Source organism: Poromitra crassiceps, assembly GCF_964638095.1.
Source record: "Poromitra crassiceps genome assembly, chromosome: 2".
Classification (NCBI taxonomy): domain Eukaryota; kingdom Metazoa; phylum Chordata; class Actinopteri; order Beryciformes; family Melamphaidae; genus Poromitra; species Poromitra crassiceps.
Genome location: NC_139624.1, coordinates 48,747,057 through 48,766,823, shown reverse-complemented (window position 1 = coordinate 48,766,823; position 19,767 = coordinate 48,747,057). Strand labels below are relative to the sequence as shown.

The 19,767-nt window shown below is 45.3% G+C and overlaps 2 protein-coding genes across 3 annotated transcripts in view; both read right to left on the bottom strand.

The window, feature by feature from the left end:
• scube1 (signal peptide, CUB domain, EGF-like 1) overlaps positions 1 to 19,767 on the bottom strand; it is a 591,791-nt gene that overhangs the window by 41,804 nt on the left and 530,220 nt on the right. For both annotated transcript variants that reach the window (XM_083632214.1, XM_083632215.1), the window contains 7 exons: positions 18,437 to 18,535; positions 15,825 to 15,938; positions 12,429 to 12,587; positions 6,347 to 6,550; positions 4,832 to 4,993; positions 2,941 to 3,108; positions 1,981 to 2,142 (listed from right to left, as the gene is read on the bottom strand). In XM_083632214.1, the coding sequence (XP_083488340.1) occupies positions 1,981 to 2,142; positions 2,941 to 3,108; positions 4,832 to 4,993; positions 6,347 to 6,550; positions 12,429 to 12,587; positions 15,825 to 15,938; positions 18,437 to 18,535 (1,068 nt within the window). The remainder of the gene's footprint in view (positions 1 to 1,980; positions 2,143 to 2,940; positions 3,109 to 4,831; positions 4,994 to 6,346; positions 6,551 to 12,428; positions 12,588 to 15,824; positions 15,939 to 18,436; positions 18,536 to 19,767) is intronic.
• The window catches only part of mpped1 (metallophosphoesterase domain containing 1), a gene marked incomplete at both ends in the record, with an annotated part of 437,213 nt that overhangs the window by 278,322 nt on the left and 139,124 nt on the right, over positions 1 to 19,767 (bottom strand). The window lies entirely within an intron of this gene.

Sequence of the window (19,767 nt, the reverse complement as noted above, 5' to 3'; positions counted from 1 at the left end):
CCCGGCGCCACGAGGGGGCGAAAGGGGGCTTTGCCCCCTCAGTTCAATTTTCTGCCCCCTCACTTAAAAAAACAAAAACAAATTATAGAATAGTTCATCTATAAAGGCCAGTTAGGCAATGTTTGTACCTGACATGTTTCGGCTGCTGTTTCTGCAGTCTTCATCAAATTTGATCAGTTTAAGTTGATGTAGGCTACCCCCTATAAACATAGCTCTGTTGTTTCAGAATTGGCAGGGAAGCGCTATTTGCTGTGCTTTGGTTGTCACAAGGTGTCAGAGATGTAGCTATTTATTAAATTTGAACCTCACTGCATGTTGTAGTGATCATGATGTGATTAAAACACACACACACACACACACACACACACACACACACACAGAGAGAGAGAGAGAAATCAGCTGCACCCAAGCACACAGCATGCCATGAGCAGAAAGATGGAGACAACGCATCTGATCCCTTTATTTCTTTAATTTAATGAGCCTGGCACTGACTGGCTATTATTTTGTTTATTTTTTTGTCGATTTTTGCAGCAATTGTTTATTCTATGACTTTTCATATAGACATATATGTTCAGAGTGCTCCAGACAGGTCCTGCATTTCACGTTATGCAAAGCTCAGCTCTATTAATGCCTTAATCTGCTGCTGTGAAATAAATGTTTTATTTGATTTTGAATAGTAGTCTTTCTTGTGTTGTTATTGCGCTTTTCAGAGGTTATTATGGTTAAAAAGTCCAGAAATAGGCATAGCGGGTATATAACCTATGTTTTACGATATAAAAATATCATATAAAAAAAATAAAAAAATAAAAAAAATCAGCCCCCTCCCCAGTTATAACCGCCCCCTCAGTCATTTCATCCTGGCGCCGGCCCTGCGGCTGTCCCAGAGTCTATTTACGTGCCAAAATAGACTCTGGGTTCCCAGATTGCATCTACACCAACTGTTACAGAAGCTACCAGGGTACATTAGTAGAGAAGGATCTTTAAACCAGCTCCTAATGGGTTGTGGAGCAGATAGGAACCATAAAACATATCTTAAAATGACTTGAAGAAATCCATCGGTCTCCACAAGACTTAGAACTTATTCCATGCATTTCCATCATAGTCACTAGAGATGCGCAATATTGGATTTTATTTTGCCGAAATGGTGATATTTTCCAACTCTTTTGGCCAATTGCAGATGGCAATACGATTCTGTATATGTGCACATTTTTCCCCACCTAATTTCAGAGAACATCAAGTCTGATGCCGATCGGCTATGAGCCCATCAAAAGGCAAAGAAAAGGCAAAAGGTACTGCAGGTCTAATTATTCAACCTGTTTCATCAAATGCAGTGTTACCCAACAGAATTTTCTGATTTGTGGTGGTGGAATGCATGTGACATTTTGCACAGTTCTGAAATGGTCTGCATAGTTTGTTGTACTTGGTGGCTAAAGTGATTCTGTTTCTGAAATGACTTCTAAAAACTCATCCTTTTAGAAGTATCTCCCCTGCCCCCACCCCCCGCGCTGAATTATATCTCCTCTCCCCTACTGACTCTATCCACTCCACTTCTCCCAAAAACTCTTCTATCTAGCTATGATCACACAAATATTGTGAGGGCAAGATGGCTCTGACTCTTGTACTCTGTACTACACACTAGATATAATTCATCCATTCGTCATTTAGCCTATACAATGTGTGTGTGGGGGGGGGAGACAAATGCTCATCACAAGTTCCCAAAGCCCAGAGTGATTCTTCAAATTGTTTACTTAGCCTGACCAGCAGCCAAAGAAACGCCAAAGTATACATTTTATAATGATATGAAACAGAGAAAAGCAGCAAAGCATCTGTGAAGCTGTAACCACCAAAATGTTAAAAAAAAATTACTTGATAAACTCAAATTACAAATGGCTTATTCTGCTGTGGCACTCATTGTGAGTGACTCTGGATGAAAAGGATGAAAGTGACAGCTCAACACTTCAGATGTAACTGTGGCCTTACTTTTGCAGTGGGAGACGTTGGTGGCGCCGTCAAAGTCGGTGGTGGTGTTTCCGGGGCAGGTGATGCAGTAGTTCTGCCCAAACTCAGACTGGTAGGTTCCGGCAGCGCAGCGGATGCAGCGGTGGGTGCTAGAGTTGTAGTGGTGTCCCGGGGCGCAGTGGACTGAGGGGGGACAGGGACGAGTTAGTCTCTTAAAACAGACACGTTGGCTCCCGCAATTTGCAAATGCTCACACCTACCCGTCTGTACTTCCTGCAGGGGAAAGTTGGTCAAAACGGAAAGGGAACCTCTGGTGAAAATAATGAGTTCTGATTGGACTAATGAGCCTTTAGGCGGGACATCCGCTCATTAGTCCAATCAGAGTCCAATAGTTTCCAACGGATGTAAGGCGGGCACATCCGCTGAAGACGGGCACATCTGCTAATTTCTCCAATCACCTGCCTCGGTTTTGTTTACATGTGTCGTGATTGATCGAATATTATCGAACTTCCTCCGGTCTGGCCAAATTTTAATGGCTAAAGTACAGACTGTCTCTGCAGCATTCGGATATTGTGGAAGAGATAGACTGGCTTGAGAGACTGATGCCATCTCTTCTCCACAATTCACGAACTTTGTCATGAAGCACGCTAGACTGCTTTTTATTGATTTTAGTTCCGCTTTTAATACAATCCATCCAGACATCCTGCTTAAAAATTAGGTCAGTTAAATGTGAATGTGTTTTTAATTAAAGTCCATGGAAACCAAAATCCACACTTCCGAAACGAGTAACAAAAAAAGTAATGTAACGAGTAGTGTAACAAATTACTTTCTCCAGGGAGTAATCAAGTAAAGTAAGGCATTACTTTTTTTGAAAGTAATGTGTAATGTGTAATACATTACTTTTTTGAGTAATGGACCCCAACTCTGGCCCTCACTAAGATAGCTGTACAAGAACACACACGCACACACACACAGCCTCACCTTTGGCCTCACAGTCCCTGAAGGAGACGGAGCCTTCATACTTGGTCATGAGGCCTCCTCCGCAGGGGAAGCACAGCACGCGGCCGGGCTCTTGCTGGAAGGAGCCCAGCGGACACAGCTGGCACGGCCCAAAGCCGTCCGCCGAGAAGTGACCTGCAGGACACTGACCTGAGGGTGACACACACACACACACACACACACACACACAGATTACACACACACACACACACACACACACACACACAGATTACACACACACACACACCACACACTGACCTGCTGAGAGATGGACGCACAGTGGTGGAGACACTTATTTCCCCCTATTGTTTTCTATCTGACTGCTTCTCTTTCCTTGGTTTCACAATCGCAATCAGAGCGTGAGAGTGACGCTCTCTTCCAGTTTAGGCATGCGAACCAAGGGATTCATCCGCCATTCTTCTTTCCATAGACATTTCGTAAAATGCTTACGAGAATAGCTTTACTTGGTCAAACCAAAGGATTCACCTATATATATATGTGTGTGTGTGTGTGTGTGTGTGTGTGTGTGTGTGTGTGTGTGTGTGTGTGTGTGTGTGTGTGTGTGTGTGTGTGCGTGTGCGTGTGTGTGCGCGCACACGTGCGTGTGTGTGAGAGCGGCGTGCGTGTGTGTGTGTGTGTGTGTGTGTGTGTACAGTATGTGTGTGTGTGTGTGTGTGTGTGTGTGTGTGTGTGTATGTGTGTTTATAGGGGAAATATCTTCCTAATCTCCACTCTCCACAAACAGCTCCATGGTCTTTGGTGCTCTCTTGTGGACAGAGCTGAAAATCAACATTTAGATTAAAATTTGCCATTGCTCCTTTTGGCCACAAGGTGCTGCAAATTCAACACATTCATACACAGGTATTGTAGAAGTCCTATATTTTACTGCCATTCTTGCTGCACTACTGCTGTACTTTTGCTCCTGGTCTGGCAAGCAAGCAGTATGAAATATTAATTTAGTGCTTCAATAATGCATAATCAGTTATATCCAGTGGTGGAAACAGCCTAATAGAATATCAAGTAGAAGTACTGTTTATATTTTACTTGAGTAGAAGTAAAAGTACCAGTGTCAAAATCTACAGACATAAAAGTATTAAAAAAAAAGTCTAATTTAAAATGTCTTTAGAGTAAAGTTACTGAGTTACTTTAGAAAAGATAACATTGTTAGCTGGGATATTTTCCACATGATTCTAAAAGGATGCAAGGACAGAGTTCGAACTCTATTCTTTTAACTGAAAAAAGGGAAATTACAAAATAAAGTGCAGACACAAAGTAAAGTCAGATTGATCTTCTCACTGTGAATGGCTCCACAGTTAACCAATTTATATTGGTCGAGTTTCAGATGCTTATGGAGAGCCTACAGACTTTGTACTCTTTAATGCAGTGGTTCTCAAACCGGGGTCCGGGGACCCCCAGCGGTCCTTGAGGTGGGTGCAGGGCATCCCCAGCAATAAGAGGGATAATTTATTTTCACTATAAAATACCATCCAAAGAATGTATGACTGTTTTGGCCATGGTTTTCATACACGTTCTCTAATAAAACATCTAAAAGCAGATTATCAGACGGGGGAGCCTGGGACAAAATCTTATCAAATGTCAAATGGGGGTCCGTGGTCTAATTTGTGTCCGTTTAGGGGTCAACAACTGCTTTAATGGATGTGATTTAAAATGAAGCAAAGGACAATACTTCGGTAGAAAAAAAAGTACTTTTTACTACTAAAAGTAATATTATTACTGGCTTAAAAAAAATAGTAGGCTACACACAAAAAAGATTCTCAATTACACTAATGTGAGTAAATGTAATTAGTCACTTCCAGCCTCGGTTCTATCTATAATATTTGGCCAAGAGGAACATGCTGCAGTGAACACTGACCTCCACACTGGGAGACGTTCTTGGCCCCGGCCTGGCCCTGTCCCTCGGTGCTGGGGCAGGGCTCGCAAGACAGCTGTCCCAGTGTGTCCTGGAACGTCCCGGGGGGACACTGCACACACTGTTCCTGCTCCCCGCTGTAGAACGTCCCCAAGCCACAACTCACTGAGGACGCACACCACAGGTTCAGACGTTTAATATCGCTGTTATACTACTATGGGGCTGATAGTTTTGACACTACTTTAATGCTTCCACTGTTTCGTAAGCAATATGCAGAGGTCGATGGGAAGTGGTTAGATTAAAGTCCGCAATTACATTAGGGTAACACCGGGATTCCACTGAGTGCATTTGCGTTGCGTTGCGACTGTGCTCCGTGCAGAGCACGTCACGGCTCCGCTCCGCCAGACAGCTGGAGTGACGAGACCGACAAGTTCTCGCGGTGAAATCGCGCACATTCGCGCGAGACAATTTGTATGTGGGATAAATACAACAAACAGGCAGAAGATCATTGTTCCCAACTGGAGACTTGCTTGGTGTTGTCCTTGTAAAAAGGATGTGTCGTGTCATATATTATTTTGTGGTTTTCCACTTCAATGATGAACTTTTCCTCATCCATGTTTGTCCTCTGGCTTGATCTTGAATGCTGTAATCACCTCTGACCTGTTGACTCCAGGCCTGGCTCCGCCCAACTTGCTGCGGCTTTGCTCCGACATCTGTGAAAAATAGAAGCCTTGCGTATCTGCTTCGGAGAGCTCCGGATCGTCGGAGCTGGGACGGAATAGACACGCAACGCAGCGGGGTTGGTGGAAGTTGACACATTGATTAGAGTGGAAACGTATCGGCGCCGAAGCCGTACCGGAGCGCAGACGGACCGAACGCGGACTCAGTGGAATTTGGGCGAAGAAGGTGCATATCAGAACGTAGGAGAAAGAAAAGAAAACATATCACCCAAAGTATAAACTAATACCTTATTCCTATTCCTTCTGTATTACTTCTGCATCCAGAACAAGACAAAGCAATTCCAAAACAATGCATATTTTGTGCTGTTGTAGAATTATACAGTATACAGGAGTAAGAATATTTAGATTTTAAGATCCAATAATAGACTAAATGTGACCTGTTGGAATAATGTAATAATAATGTAATGTAATGTAATGTATAATGTTTTCTATTCCTCCTGTCAGCATATACTTGAAAAAGGTCTTGTACCGAAACGTTGTATTAAGAATTAAAATGTTCCATTTTTGTGAAGTGAAGACAGTGTGTGGGTGTCCATTATTTTTCTAAGTGATTCTACTCCACCTACGCACCTGCCACAAGACTTCTCAGGTGTGCAAGAGACTTTGGTTGAAAATTGAACAAAACCATGTTGTAAACTTCATGTTGTAAACTCTGGCATTTTGACATGGGGGTTAATGGAGGACGACTCCCTTTTGGAGCCAGCTTCAGGTGGCCATTCGAGGAAGTACAGCTTTCAGTATAATTTCCGCCCGAGCTAACCCACTATCTCAAACTCACCACATTTTCCGTCTCGCAGGACTTGGCCAGTGCTGCAGGCCTCGGCGCCGTCGGGCAGGCGGGCAGGCTTCTGGGCCACCTCGTACTCCGTCCCCGAGAACTGGATGTAGAACTGCTGCTTGTTGATGGACTTCCTGAGCGTCCGCATGGCGTTCTGCAGCCGCTGTTTCATCCTGGCCCGCACACACTCCACGTTACACGAGTCTGACACAGGGACACACACTCCACGTTACACGAGTCTGACACACAGAGACACACACTCCACGTTACACGAGTCTGACACAGGGACACACACTCCACGTTACACGAGTCTGACACAGGGACACACACTCCACGTTACATGAGTCTGACACAGGGACACACACTCCACGTTACACGAGTCTGACACACAGAGACACACACTCCACGTTACACGAGTCTGACACAGGGACACACACTCCACGTTACACGAGTCTGACACACAGAGACACACACTCCACGTTACATGAGTCTGACACACAGAGACACACACTTCACGTTACACGAGTCTGACACACAGAGACACACACACTCCACGTTACACGAGTCTGACACACAGAGACACACACTCCACGTTACATGAGTCTGACACACAGAGACACACACTCCACGTTACACGAGTCTGACACACAGAGACACACACTCCACGTTACACGAGTCTGACACAGGGACACACACTCCACGTTACACGAGTCTGACACACAGAGACACACACTCCACGTTACATGAGTCTGACACACAGAGACACACACTTCACGTTACACGAGTCTGACACACAGAGACACACACACTCCACGTTACACGAGTCTGACACACAGAGACACACACTCCACGTTACATGAGTCTGACACACAGAGACACACACTCCACGTTACATGAGTCTGACACACAGAGACACACACTCCACGTTACACGAGTCTGACCTACAGAGACACACACTCCACATTACACGAGTCTGACCTAGAGAGACACACACTCCACGTTACACGAGTCTGACCTACAGAGACACACACTCCACATTACACGAGTCTGACCTACAGAGACACACACTCCACGTTACATGAGTCTGACCTACAGAGACACACACTCCACGTTACACGAGTCTGACACACAGAGACACACACTCCACGTTACATGAGTCTGACACACAGAGACACACACTCCACGTTACACGAGTCTGACACACAGAGACACACACTCCACGTTACACGAGTCTGACACAGGGACACACACTCCACGTTACACGAGTCTGACACACAGAGACACACACTCCACGTTACATGAGTCTGACACACAGAGACACACACTTCACGTTACACGAGTCTGACACACAGAGACACACACACTCCACGTTACACGAGTCTGACACACAGAGACACACACTCCACGTTACATGAGTCTGACACACAGAGACACACACTCCACGTTACATGAGTCTGACACACAGAGACACACACTCCACGTTACACGAGTCTGACCTACAGAGACACACACTCCACATTACACGAGTCTGACCTAGAGAGACACACACTCCACGTTACACGAGTCTGACACAGGGACACACACTCCACGTTACACGAGTCTGACACACAGAGACACACACTCCACGTTACATGAGTCTGACACACAGAGACACACACTTCACGTTACACGAGTCTGACACACAGAGACACACACACTCCACGTTACACGAGTCTGACACACAGAGACACACACTCCACGTTACATGAGTCTGACACACAGAGACACACACTTCACGTTACACGAGTCTGACACACAGAGACACACACTTCACATTACACGAGTCTGACCTACAGAGACACACACTCCACGTTACACGAGTCTGACACACAGAGACACACACTTCACATTACACGAGTCTGACACACAGAGACACACACTCCACGTTACATGAGTCTGACACACAGAGACACACACTTCACGTTACATGAGTCTGACACACAGAGACACACACTCCACGTTACATGAGTCTGACCTACAGAGACACACACTCCACGTTACACGAGTCTGACCTACAGAGACACACACTTCACATTACACGAGTCTGACACACAGAGACACACACTCCACGTTACATGAGTCTGACACACAGAGACACACACTTCACGTTACATGAGTCTGACACACAGAGACACACACTCCACGTTACATGAGTCTGACACACAGAGACACACACTTCACGTTACAGGAGTCTGACCTACAGAGACACACACTTCACGTTACACGAGTCTGACACACAGAGACACACACTCCACGTTACATGAGTCTGACACACAGAGACACACACTTCACGTTACATGAGTCTGACACACAGAGACACACACTCCACGTTACATGAGTCTGACACACAGAGACACACACTTCACGTTACACGAGTCTGACCTACAGAGACACACACTTCACGTTACATGAGTCTGACACACAGAGACACACACTCCACGTTACATGAGTCTGACACACAGAGACACACACTCCACGTTACATGAGTCTGACACAGAGACACACACTCCACGTTACATGAGTCTGACACACAGAGACACACACTCCACGTTACATGAGTCTGACACACAGAGACACACACTCCACGTTACATGAGTCTGACACACAGAGACACACACTCCACGTTACATGAGTCTGACACACAGAGACACACACTCCACGTTACATGAGTCTGACACACAGAGACACACACTCCACGTTACATGAGTCTGACACACAGAGACACACACTCCACGTTACACGAGTCTGACACACAGAGACACACACTTCACGTTACATGAGTCTGACACACAGAGACACACACTCCACGTTACATGAGTCTGACACACAGAGACACACACTCCACGTTACATGAGTCTGACACACAGAGACACACACTCCACGTTACATGAGTCTGACACACAGAGACACACACTCCACGTTACATGAGTCTGACACACAGAGACACACACTCCACGTTACACGAGTCTGACCTACAGAGACACACACTCCACGTTACATGAGTCTGACCTACAGAGACACACACTCCACGTTACATGAGTCTGACACACAGACACACACTCCACGTTACACGAGTCTGACACACAGAGACACACACTCCATGTTACATGAGTCTGACACACAGAGACACACACTCCACGTTACATGACTCTGACACACAGAGACACACACTCCACGTTACACGAGTCTGACACACAGAGACACACACTTCACGTTACATGAGTCTGACACACAGAGACACACACTTCACGTTACATGAGTCTGACACACAGAGACACACACTTCACGTTACATGAGTCTGACACACAGAGACACACACTCCACGTTACATGAGTCTGACACACAGAGACACACACTCCATGTTACATGAGTCTGACACACAGAGACACACACTCCACGTTACATGAGTCTGACACACAGAGACACACACTCCACCTTACATGAGTCTGACCTACAGAGACACACACTCCACGTTACATGAGTCTGACACACAGAGACACACACTTCACGTTACATGAGTCTGACACACAGAGACACACACTCCACGTTACACGAGTCTGACACACAGAGACACACACTCCACGTTACATGAGTCTGACACACAGAGACACACACTCCACGTTACATGAGTCTGACACACAGAGACACACACTCCATGTTACACGAGTCTGACACACAGAGACACACACTCCACGTTACATGAGTCTGACACACAGAGACACACACTCCACGTTACATGAGTCTGACACACAGAGACACACACTCCACGTTACACGAGTCTGACACACAGAGACACACACTTCACGTTACATGAGTCTGACACACAGAGACACACACTTCACGTTACATGAGTCTGACACACAGAGACACACACTTCACGTTACATGAGTCTGACACACAGAGACACACACTCCACGTTACATGAGTCTGACACACAGAGACACACACTCCACGTTACATGAGTCTGACACACAGAGACACACACTCCACGTTACATGAGTCTGACACACAGAGACACACACTCCACCTTACATGAGTCTGACCTACAGAGACACACACTCCACGTTACATGAGTCTGACACACAGAGACACACACTTCACGTTACATGAGTCTGACACACAGAGACACATACTCCACGTTACACGAGTCTGACACACAGAGACACACACTCCACGTTACATGAGTCTGACACACAGAGACACACACTCCACGTTACATGAGTCTGACACACAGAGACACACACTCCACGTTACACGAGTCTGACACACAGAGACACACACTCCACGTTACATGAGTCTGACACAGAGACACACACTCCACGTTACATGAGTCTGACACACAGAGACACACACTCCACGTTACATGAGTCTGACACACAGAGACACACACTTCACGTTACACGAGTCTGACACAGAGACACACACTCCACGTTACACGAGTCTGACACACAGAGACACACACTCCACGTTACATGAGTCTGACACACAGAGACACACACTCCACGTTACATGAGTCTGACACACAGAGACACACACTCCACGTTACACGAGTCTGACACACAGAGACACACACTCCACGTTACATGAGTCTGACACAGAGACACACACTCCACATTACATGAGTCTGACACACAGAGACACACACTCCACGTTACATGAGTCTGACCTACAGAGACACACACTCCACGTTACATGAGTCTGACACACAGAGACACACACTCCACGTTACATGAGTCTGACACACAGACACACACACTCCACGTTACATGAGTCTGACAGAGAGACACACACTCCACGTTACATGAGTCTGACACACAGACACACACTCCACGTTACATGAGTCTGACACACAGACACACAGACACACACACTCCACGTTACATGAGTCTGACAGAGAGACACACACTCCACGTTACATGAGTCTGACACACAGACACACACTCCACGTTACATGAGTCTGACACACAGACACACTCCACGTTACATGAGTCTGACACACAGAGAGACACACAGGAGGGGAAGCTACTGGATGAGCTACAGCTGGTGGCCCCATATGGCAAACAACCACCCATATAAAGAAAAATCAATTTGATTCTCAGAAAAGTACTGATTCCATTAAAACACCCAATCATTATTACTGTTTAAAAAAATCTCGATCTGAACAAGTTATTCAGCCTGGGGATTAATCATTGCACTTGTTTCTGATGCAAATCAACTAGTTTCAAGAATTCATTATTTCTAACAAATTCTACAAACAAGTGAAACTGCATTGGAAATGAGTCAAATGATCTCACCCCAATGGCAGATGTTGCCACTTGTTTTAAGAATATTTTGATTTTAAGATTCAATACCTAGACTAAATGTGACCTGCTGGATATTCTTTGCAGATCAGTTTGATACTACTTCATGAATTTACATGTCAATCTAAAACAGTGGGTAAAGCTCCTTGCCCGGGTCCAGACCTTCCAATCTGCCCACTCCACGGAGTTGAGTTTGGCTGCTCTTGGTCTGGCATCATCATTATTCAAATGCCTTTTCTTCGGTTTTACCAGCGATTCACCAATCAGCGCCGAGGTGGACTAACGATTGGCCAATAAGCGTCAATAAACAGCCCAACGGGCTGGACTAAAGGCTCATTTATGGTCACTCCGCCGAGCCTGCTATCGAGGCTGTGAATTGATTAAAACTACCAAATACTTTGAAATCCGAATGGCACACTGCTTGGAAGGCCTTTATTCAAAGGAGAGGTATTTTATTGTCCTTCTCCCTACTGGAGTAACTAACGTAAAATCCAAGTCTCTGGTGATTGGTTAGGGAAAATGGAATTCACCTGGGGGTTCCCCTCATATAACTTCACTAAACACAGTACAATCTCAGACTAGAAGGTGGAAATGCGTGTAAGGAGTTGCCAATTCAACGTCAAGAGGTTTTTGATTTGAGATTGCTATGAATTTAGAATAAGATATGTACAGTACACACTAAATACGTAGCAATAAGAAAAGCAATAAGCATGAATTAAACAGTTTATAAGACAATGACACACCTGAGGCTTCCTCCTCCTTCATCTCCATCTCAAACTCGGCGGTGATGTGGGACACCTCTTTGGACGGAGACTTGCGTCCTCGCCGCCGCTTCTTGGATGAGTCGCACTTCAGATTGACGAACGTCACCTGGCAGTCGTCGGTGCAGGGGAACTGGCCACCTGCCAGGGGAAACAGAGCCGAGGGTTGGGAGGAGGTTTAGTTAACTACTGTGACTATCAACTATTGTAGGCTATACAACAAAATAAAGGGAACCAAATAAGTGTTTTTTGAATTTGAATTACATGAGATTGTAGAACCATATATGGGGCCCTATCGTCACAAAAGCTGTAATTCTGCATTTGTGTTCTCCCTCCCTCCCGCCGTTTGCGGCCGGCGTAAATGCTTTAAATGGGTGTGGTTATACCGAGAATTATGCAGGCCACATGGATTGGTCTGATCTCAGAGTCAGAACAATCCGATTCACTCTCTGACTCCCTTTACCCTTCACGAGGTGGAGGACCCAACACATATCAAATCGATCATATTAAAAAAACATTTTCACCTCACAATTTTCACATAAATCACCCAAATAATGTTATTTTTAATGTGCATTCAAGGGAATATCAAACAGTTGTTGTCTATTCATTTTAAGAATGTAACTGTTTCTGCAAATGAATTTGAATGAATTTGCCGATGCATGCTGTAATCCCATCACATCATATAGGCTACCAATAACATTGTATTCTTTATCAAATGAAATACTCTTAATCTATCCTATTTTGTTAAGCTTTTATCAAGCTTTTATCAAGCTTTCAAAATCATGCATTAAAAAGTTTGCCCTGTCACCCCAGGGTGCAAGTGAGCTTCATCTCTCTCTCTCTCTCTCTCTCTCTCTCTCTCTCTCTCTCTCTCTCTCTCTCTCTCTCTCTGGCAGGAAAAAAGAGATACTGACACTTCTCTAATGAATTGGAGGATGTACTAGAAACAAAATAAAAAATTGCGATAACGAAAATTGGAAATTGGTGCTGATGGAACGATATTCCATTTGAAACACATCAAAGGGCTGCCGCGCAGTTACGCAGTGGATATCCCCATGATGTTATATGTCCCAAAGCGTGCGCTTAGTGTGATTAGACGTTTCATTTATATAGGCTATAACATAGCCTACACATGTAAAAATATTTGTTTCTTTTAATAGGTAGTAGGGATGTGTGAGAATTTAATTCTAGCCTATTTCAATATTATATCAGAATTGTCCACTTGGGTTCATCTTAAGCTATTGCATGCATGCAATTGCAGGGAAAGGGGTTACATACTGGCTGGCACAACTTTCTCAAAAGTAATCTACTGTTATACACCTAACACCACAGACCTGTATGGTCAGGAATTATGTAGCCTAATAAAACCATGACAAACAAATTCTCATTTCTGAATCAAGGTGTGTGTTTTTTCTGCAATGTAGGCTATAGTTGAAAATCAACGTGGCATTCTGAAGAGAGGGGAGTGTGCACGCGCGCGCAAGGTTTTGAAGAGAGAGGGACCTCCATGCCATGCGTATCCAAGTATCCAAGCCAGGATTTCCCCTGCACTGCATGGAGAATACTGGGGCGCTCAGATGCAGTGGGGTTTTTAGGGCTAAGAGCTGTTTAAGACCTGCTATTAGGTGGTCTTAAAATTGCGTGCACGCAAGAAATTTGCGGCATGCTGACGATAGGAGAAGGCAAGCATTTTGCGGAGACACGCTTGGTTTGGCATGGGGCACGCCCAAACCTGTGTCTACGCTCGGATCCTGGCGAGGCCATCTTGGCCTGAGTGCAAAATGACACTTGCGGGAGGCAGACAATAGCATAAGACGCAGGGAAGAGGCGCGTAAAGAGCAGTATTTTGCGGGGACACGCCTGGTTTGGCCTGGGCCACGCCTACACCTGTGTCACCTTAGATCCAGGCGCAAAACTGGATGGTGGAGTCAGACGATAGCATAAGACACAGGGACACCGGTGCGCAAGCGATAGCGCCTGTATGACATAGGGCCCATGATTGTTTGTACAAGACAAGTAGGCCTAGTTTGAACTGCCTTTCCTATGTAACTTTTGGTCACAAATCTGTCTTGTGGGTAGCTTTGCTGTAGTTCATATTCTCCCAATTGATTTATACAGTTCACCATCTTTGAATGTGAAGTAACTGGTAGCTTGTAAAACTTTCAAAGTAGCTTCCCACAAAGCCCAAAGCAGGGGTTCTGTTCCTTGGCCTGCTGGTCCACAGCTGGTCCCTCTGCCCACTGTTCTAGTCAAGTCACTATATCTCGAGTCCAAGTTGAGTCTCAAGTCCCCAGTGTTTTAGTCCGAGTCTGAGTCCGGAGTCACTGAACATGAACGTGAATCTACATGTAGGTGGTGGAACACACATGCCTGCCCTTGCACGGAATTGAATAATATCACATTATGAATATAACTATCAATATCTTATGCTAAATTATTAGGGCCAATTTACAAAAAAAATAACAAAAACAAAACAAAAATGTTTTGATCAACTAAAAAGTCAGAGTCCACAGGCATCCGGGTAGTGTAGCAATAGATTCCCTGCCTACCAACACGAGGGTTGCAGGTTCACGCCCCCGTGTTACAGCCGGCTTGGTTGGGCGTCCATAGAGGCACAATTGGCTGTGTGTGCGGGTGGGAAGTCAGATTGAGGGTATGTGTCCTGGTCGCTGCACTGGTGCCTCCTCTGGTCGGTGGGGGCGCCTGTTCGGGGCTGGAGGGGAACTGTTGGGAATAGCGTGATCCTCCTACGTGCTACGTCCTGCCGGTGAAGCTCCCCGCTGTCAGGTAAAAAGAAGCAGCTGGCAACTGCGCATGTGTCAGAGGAAGCATGCTGCTAGTCTACGGCTCTCCCCAGATCGGCAGAGGGTGGAGCAGCAACCGGGGCAGCAGGGGGAAATTGGCCAAGTACAATTGGGGAGAAAATGGGGGGTAGAAAACAGAAAACTCCCACACACCATCTCCCTTCTCTGGAGATTTTTTTTATTTTTCTTGGATGGACAAACGTTTCGGTCGGTAGACCTTCATCAAGTGTTATACTATACATAACATGAATGTATACTATAGATACATAAGACTTGATGAAGGTCTACCGACTGAAACGTTTGTCCATCCAAGAATAAAAAATATATTCTCCAGAGAAGGGAGACGGTGTGTGGGACTTTTCTGTTCTACTGGCTGTATCTTCCTCCGACGCACCTGTCACACACTTGGGTGTGCAGAGACTTCATTCACTACGTTTTGGAGAAAAAGGGGGGGAAATCAGAAAAGAAAGTCTGAGTCCTCGTCTCTAACTTCCGAGTCCGAATGGATGAATGCTCAAATCAAACTCCTACTCGACTACAACACTCTGTCTGCCTGAAAAGAGGTGTACAGTACCTTGCAGGCTCTTTGACGCCTCCCTGTGTTTCTCCTTGTTGCGGGGCCGCAGGTGACACTTGGCGTCTTTGATCTTGAACCTGGCCTTCTGCTTGATGGGCGGGGCCAGCGTGTCTTCAGTCACGTGCACAAGCAGCAGAAAGAAGGAGAAGACTGTTAAAGGGGCGCGTCTTCAGTCACGTGCACACGCAGCAGAAAGAAGCAGTGTTAAAGGTGAACTGGTGCAGCCTGGTGAGCCTGAGTATTTAACACAGATGAGTGGGGCGGGGCTTCTTGTAAATGATAATGAAATGACAATGAATAATGAATAATAACGAAATAGTAATAATAACTAATCAATTTGATGGGGATCTCTTGGAAACACCTCATAGCCCCCCCCCACACACACACGGAAACATATCTCACTCCAAGCTGACATTTACAGTATACCCACTAACTAGACTACACCACTGATTACAGCTACTTGCAAAAACTTACTTAAAGGAATGTTAAAGGAAATTAATTCCTGAGTTCATAGCAGCAATTTGTTTTCAAATCGACCAAACATTGGCGGAAAAAACGCCTTTTTTGTTGTTCTGAGGTGTTCAAGCAGCTCCTCCAATACCCAGAGTTCATTGCGGGGTCGCGCTGATGGGCGCTCCCACCCCCAAGTGGAGCTTGCCGCGCAGTCAGACCACAGAGACACCAAGAGACAAACTCAAAATCAGAGACAAAATCAGAGAGAGAGAGATTATTTAGAGAGGAGAAGAGGAAAGCAGAGAAGAGAGGAGGAGGGAAGAGAAGAGAGGAGAGCGCAGAAGAGATGAGGATATAGTTAGTTTTATTTTTTTGTAGCTTAGCTAGCTGATGCTAGTTAGCTTTTAGCAGTGTCAGCTAACACACGGAATGGGAGAGAGGGGCCTGTTTGGCTAAGCTAGCTTACCGTTGTTTGTTTGTTTGCTTAGTTAGCTAAGGGTGTATTCACACCTATCTCGTTTGGAGCAGTTGTTCCGAAACAGAGAGCGTTTTCCCCCTTGGTGCGGTTCGTTTGGGGGAGTGTGAACACAGCAATCGCACGCGGATGCGGGACAAAACAAGCGGACCGAGATCGCCAAGAAAGGGTGGTCTCGGTCCGCTTTAAACAAACTCTGGTGCGGTTCGTTTGTGGTGAGAACATGATACGACCTCGATCGATAAAACAGCTGCCGTAGTCAGCTGCGCTGTGCGTAATTCTATCCATGGCCGTAACTAGCTATGAGGACGGGGAGGTCCGGACCTCCCCTAATATTTCAGCCTGCAAAAAAAAAAAAAAAAAAATTTTTTTTTTTTTTTTTTGCAGGCCAGGCCAGGCCAGGCCACTCACTGAACAGCAGGCCAGGCGCCGCCTACTGGTTTACTAGTGGTTTTATTACTTTATTCAGGTTTAAAGTGGGTGCATCTCATTGTAATCATGCATGATGCCAATTGCCAAGCTCCCGAAGTCAGGTATGCAGGTGGCTATATGCATGGTTTCAGTTTCATGACCCAATAAGTAACAAAAAGAGGTGGTGTAAGGTTAAAAACAACATAATATATTTTATTTTATTTTTCAATCGTTCCTATCAGGAATAAATAAATGTCCCTCTGTATGTTTTTTTTATTATCGATGATGACTTTGTGTGTTGTGTACGGCTTGGGTTGTGTACCTGTGTTTGTAGGTGTCATTTTGATATGAATTTGGCTAAAACAGTTTGTGTTTGTTAGTTACAATTATGTTGACAGGAGAGCTGAGCAGGTGGTGACATGAAAGAGAATACTGAATAATGACATCACAACAGTATAATCCTAATGTTGATTTAAAATGATATATTACTCTAAATATGGCTAAAAAAGGGGGGGGAAAAAACTCAATTTTTTTTCGGCGGCGCCCTGACGCCTCCCCTTGCTGGACCTCCCCTATTTCGGAACCCTGGTTACGGCCCTGATTCTATCGTTTAAAAACTTTGCATCATCACATAAACAGTTTGAACTCGATCATCTTACCTCTGGTCTCCATTAAATAACAAGTTGTGGTAATCAGAGCTAACCATCTTTGTGATAACATTGTCTGGTTCAATCAGACAATCAAGACTGATTGCATGTCTTCCTTGAAATGTCCATAGGCTATTATTAAATTATTTATTAATATTTTATTCCTGACAGGACAGGTGTTCATATGGGCAATCCTCTGAAGTCTCCGTGATAGTAATAGCAGAAGTTGCGAGGGCTTTGATCTTTTATCTCCAAATTCCAAATAGATAGCCTAAATAAATAAATAAATAAATAACTTTCTCCCTCTCTCTCTCTCCCGATCCCTCCCTCTTTCTCTCTCTCTCTCCTCGCACGGTGCACGCCCAACGTAGCCTACAATGTAGGTCTAATAAAACGCATTCTTTTAATCATATAAAATCTCTGGGAATTATTTTTTCCATCCCGGGAGGCTATTAGCCTACCAGAGTGTCTCCTGGCCAATACAGGATGCTTGGCAATACTATTTGGACTGTTTGATTTGTGGCTGTGTGAACACAAACGAACCAAGGCACAAATGCAACAATTAAGCCCCCGAATCAGAACAAAGCAAATGACCCAGAGGTTTGAATACACCCTAATTGTACCGGCACAGGTGAGTAAGGCAGTGGTGGCGTTCCTCTTCTGCGGAGCTTTCCCAGTCTGGACCGGCACCCCACAGCTTAGAGTGTAGCTGTTCTCCGAGTCTGTAGGAAACACACACACACACGCACGCACGTACGTACGCACGCACACGCACACACACACACACACACACACACACGCACGCACGCACGCACACACACACGCATGAACATGCACACACGCACGCACGCACACACATGCACGCGCACACGCGCGCACATACACACACACACACACACACACACACACACACACACACACACACACACACACACACACACACACACACATTAGGATCAAGCAGTGTTGGGCAAGTTACTGAAAATGAGTAAATTAGTCACCGTTAATTGTCTCAAAGTAATTTAATTAATTTACAAATTACTAGGGGAAGTAACTTTTGCGTTACTTTTAAAAGTTTGCTTTGATTGTCTTATTAATGCATACATTATTGTAGTGTTGCTGTGGCTCAGTGTGGGACAAGACATACTGTCAAATGTTATCTATCGTTGTACCTGCATGAGATACTTGAACGTTCTCTTATTGGGGAGGCTTATAGTCTATAGGCTCTGGCTGTTATCTATCATTGTACCTGCATACGATGGACTAGGTCTGATGATCATAAACCGGATAATCCTCTGACGTTGACTGCTATTTTCACGTCCTAAAGTAACTAGTTACTAGTCCATTCAAATTCCAGTCATTCTAATTGAGGTTTTACTTTGTTTCGAACTCAAGCTCTCACTAGTGCCTAGTTTGCTGCGTACGCAGCACCATGGAAGACTGTCATTTTTTCTCCAAAAATTACTTTACATTAAAACCTGACCACGCCCCTTTAGGTGACGTGGTGCCCCCCTGGGGCTGACTGGGCCACCCACCTCACCCCCGTGACTACGTCACGGCCAGTCAGCCCAGGGTCCGCCACTCTTCGTTTCTTCCAGCCAGTGTGAGGACGTCGTTTTCTTAAGCTCCGCGGTTAGCTCTGAAATTAGCGCTCTTCATAGCTTGGATAAATAGACTCGCTCCGGTTGATTTGCCCACCTCAAGAGGTTCGCGTGGACGAGATAAATCAGGATTCGGGGACCCGTTCCTGTACTCTTCACCAGCGGCACCGGATCAAGCCATCCAAAGCTAAGAGTATCTTCTTCGCTAACTGTTGTATTAGCTGCCGCCGTGCAGCTCATGTGAACGTTTTCCCCGGCTGGGGTAACGTTGTGTTAGGCTTGGGCGCTGACTCAGGTCTGCACTCAAAACTCTTAGCTAGGTTGCATACGTGCAGAATAGCTTGTACCGTTAG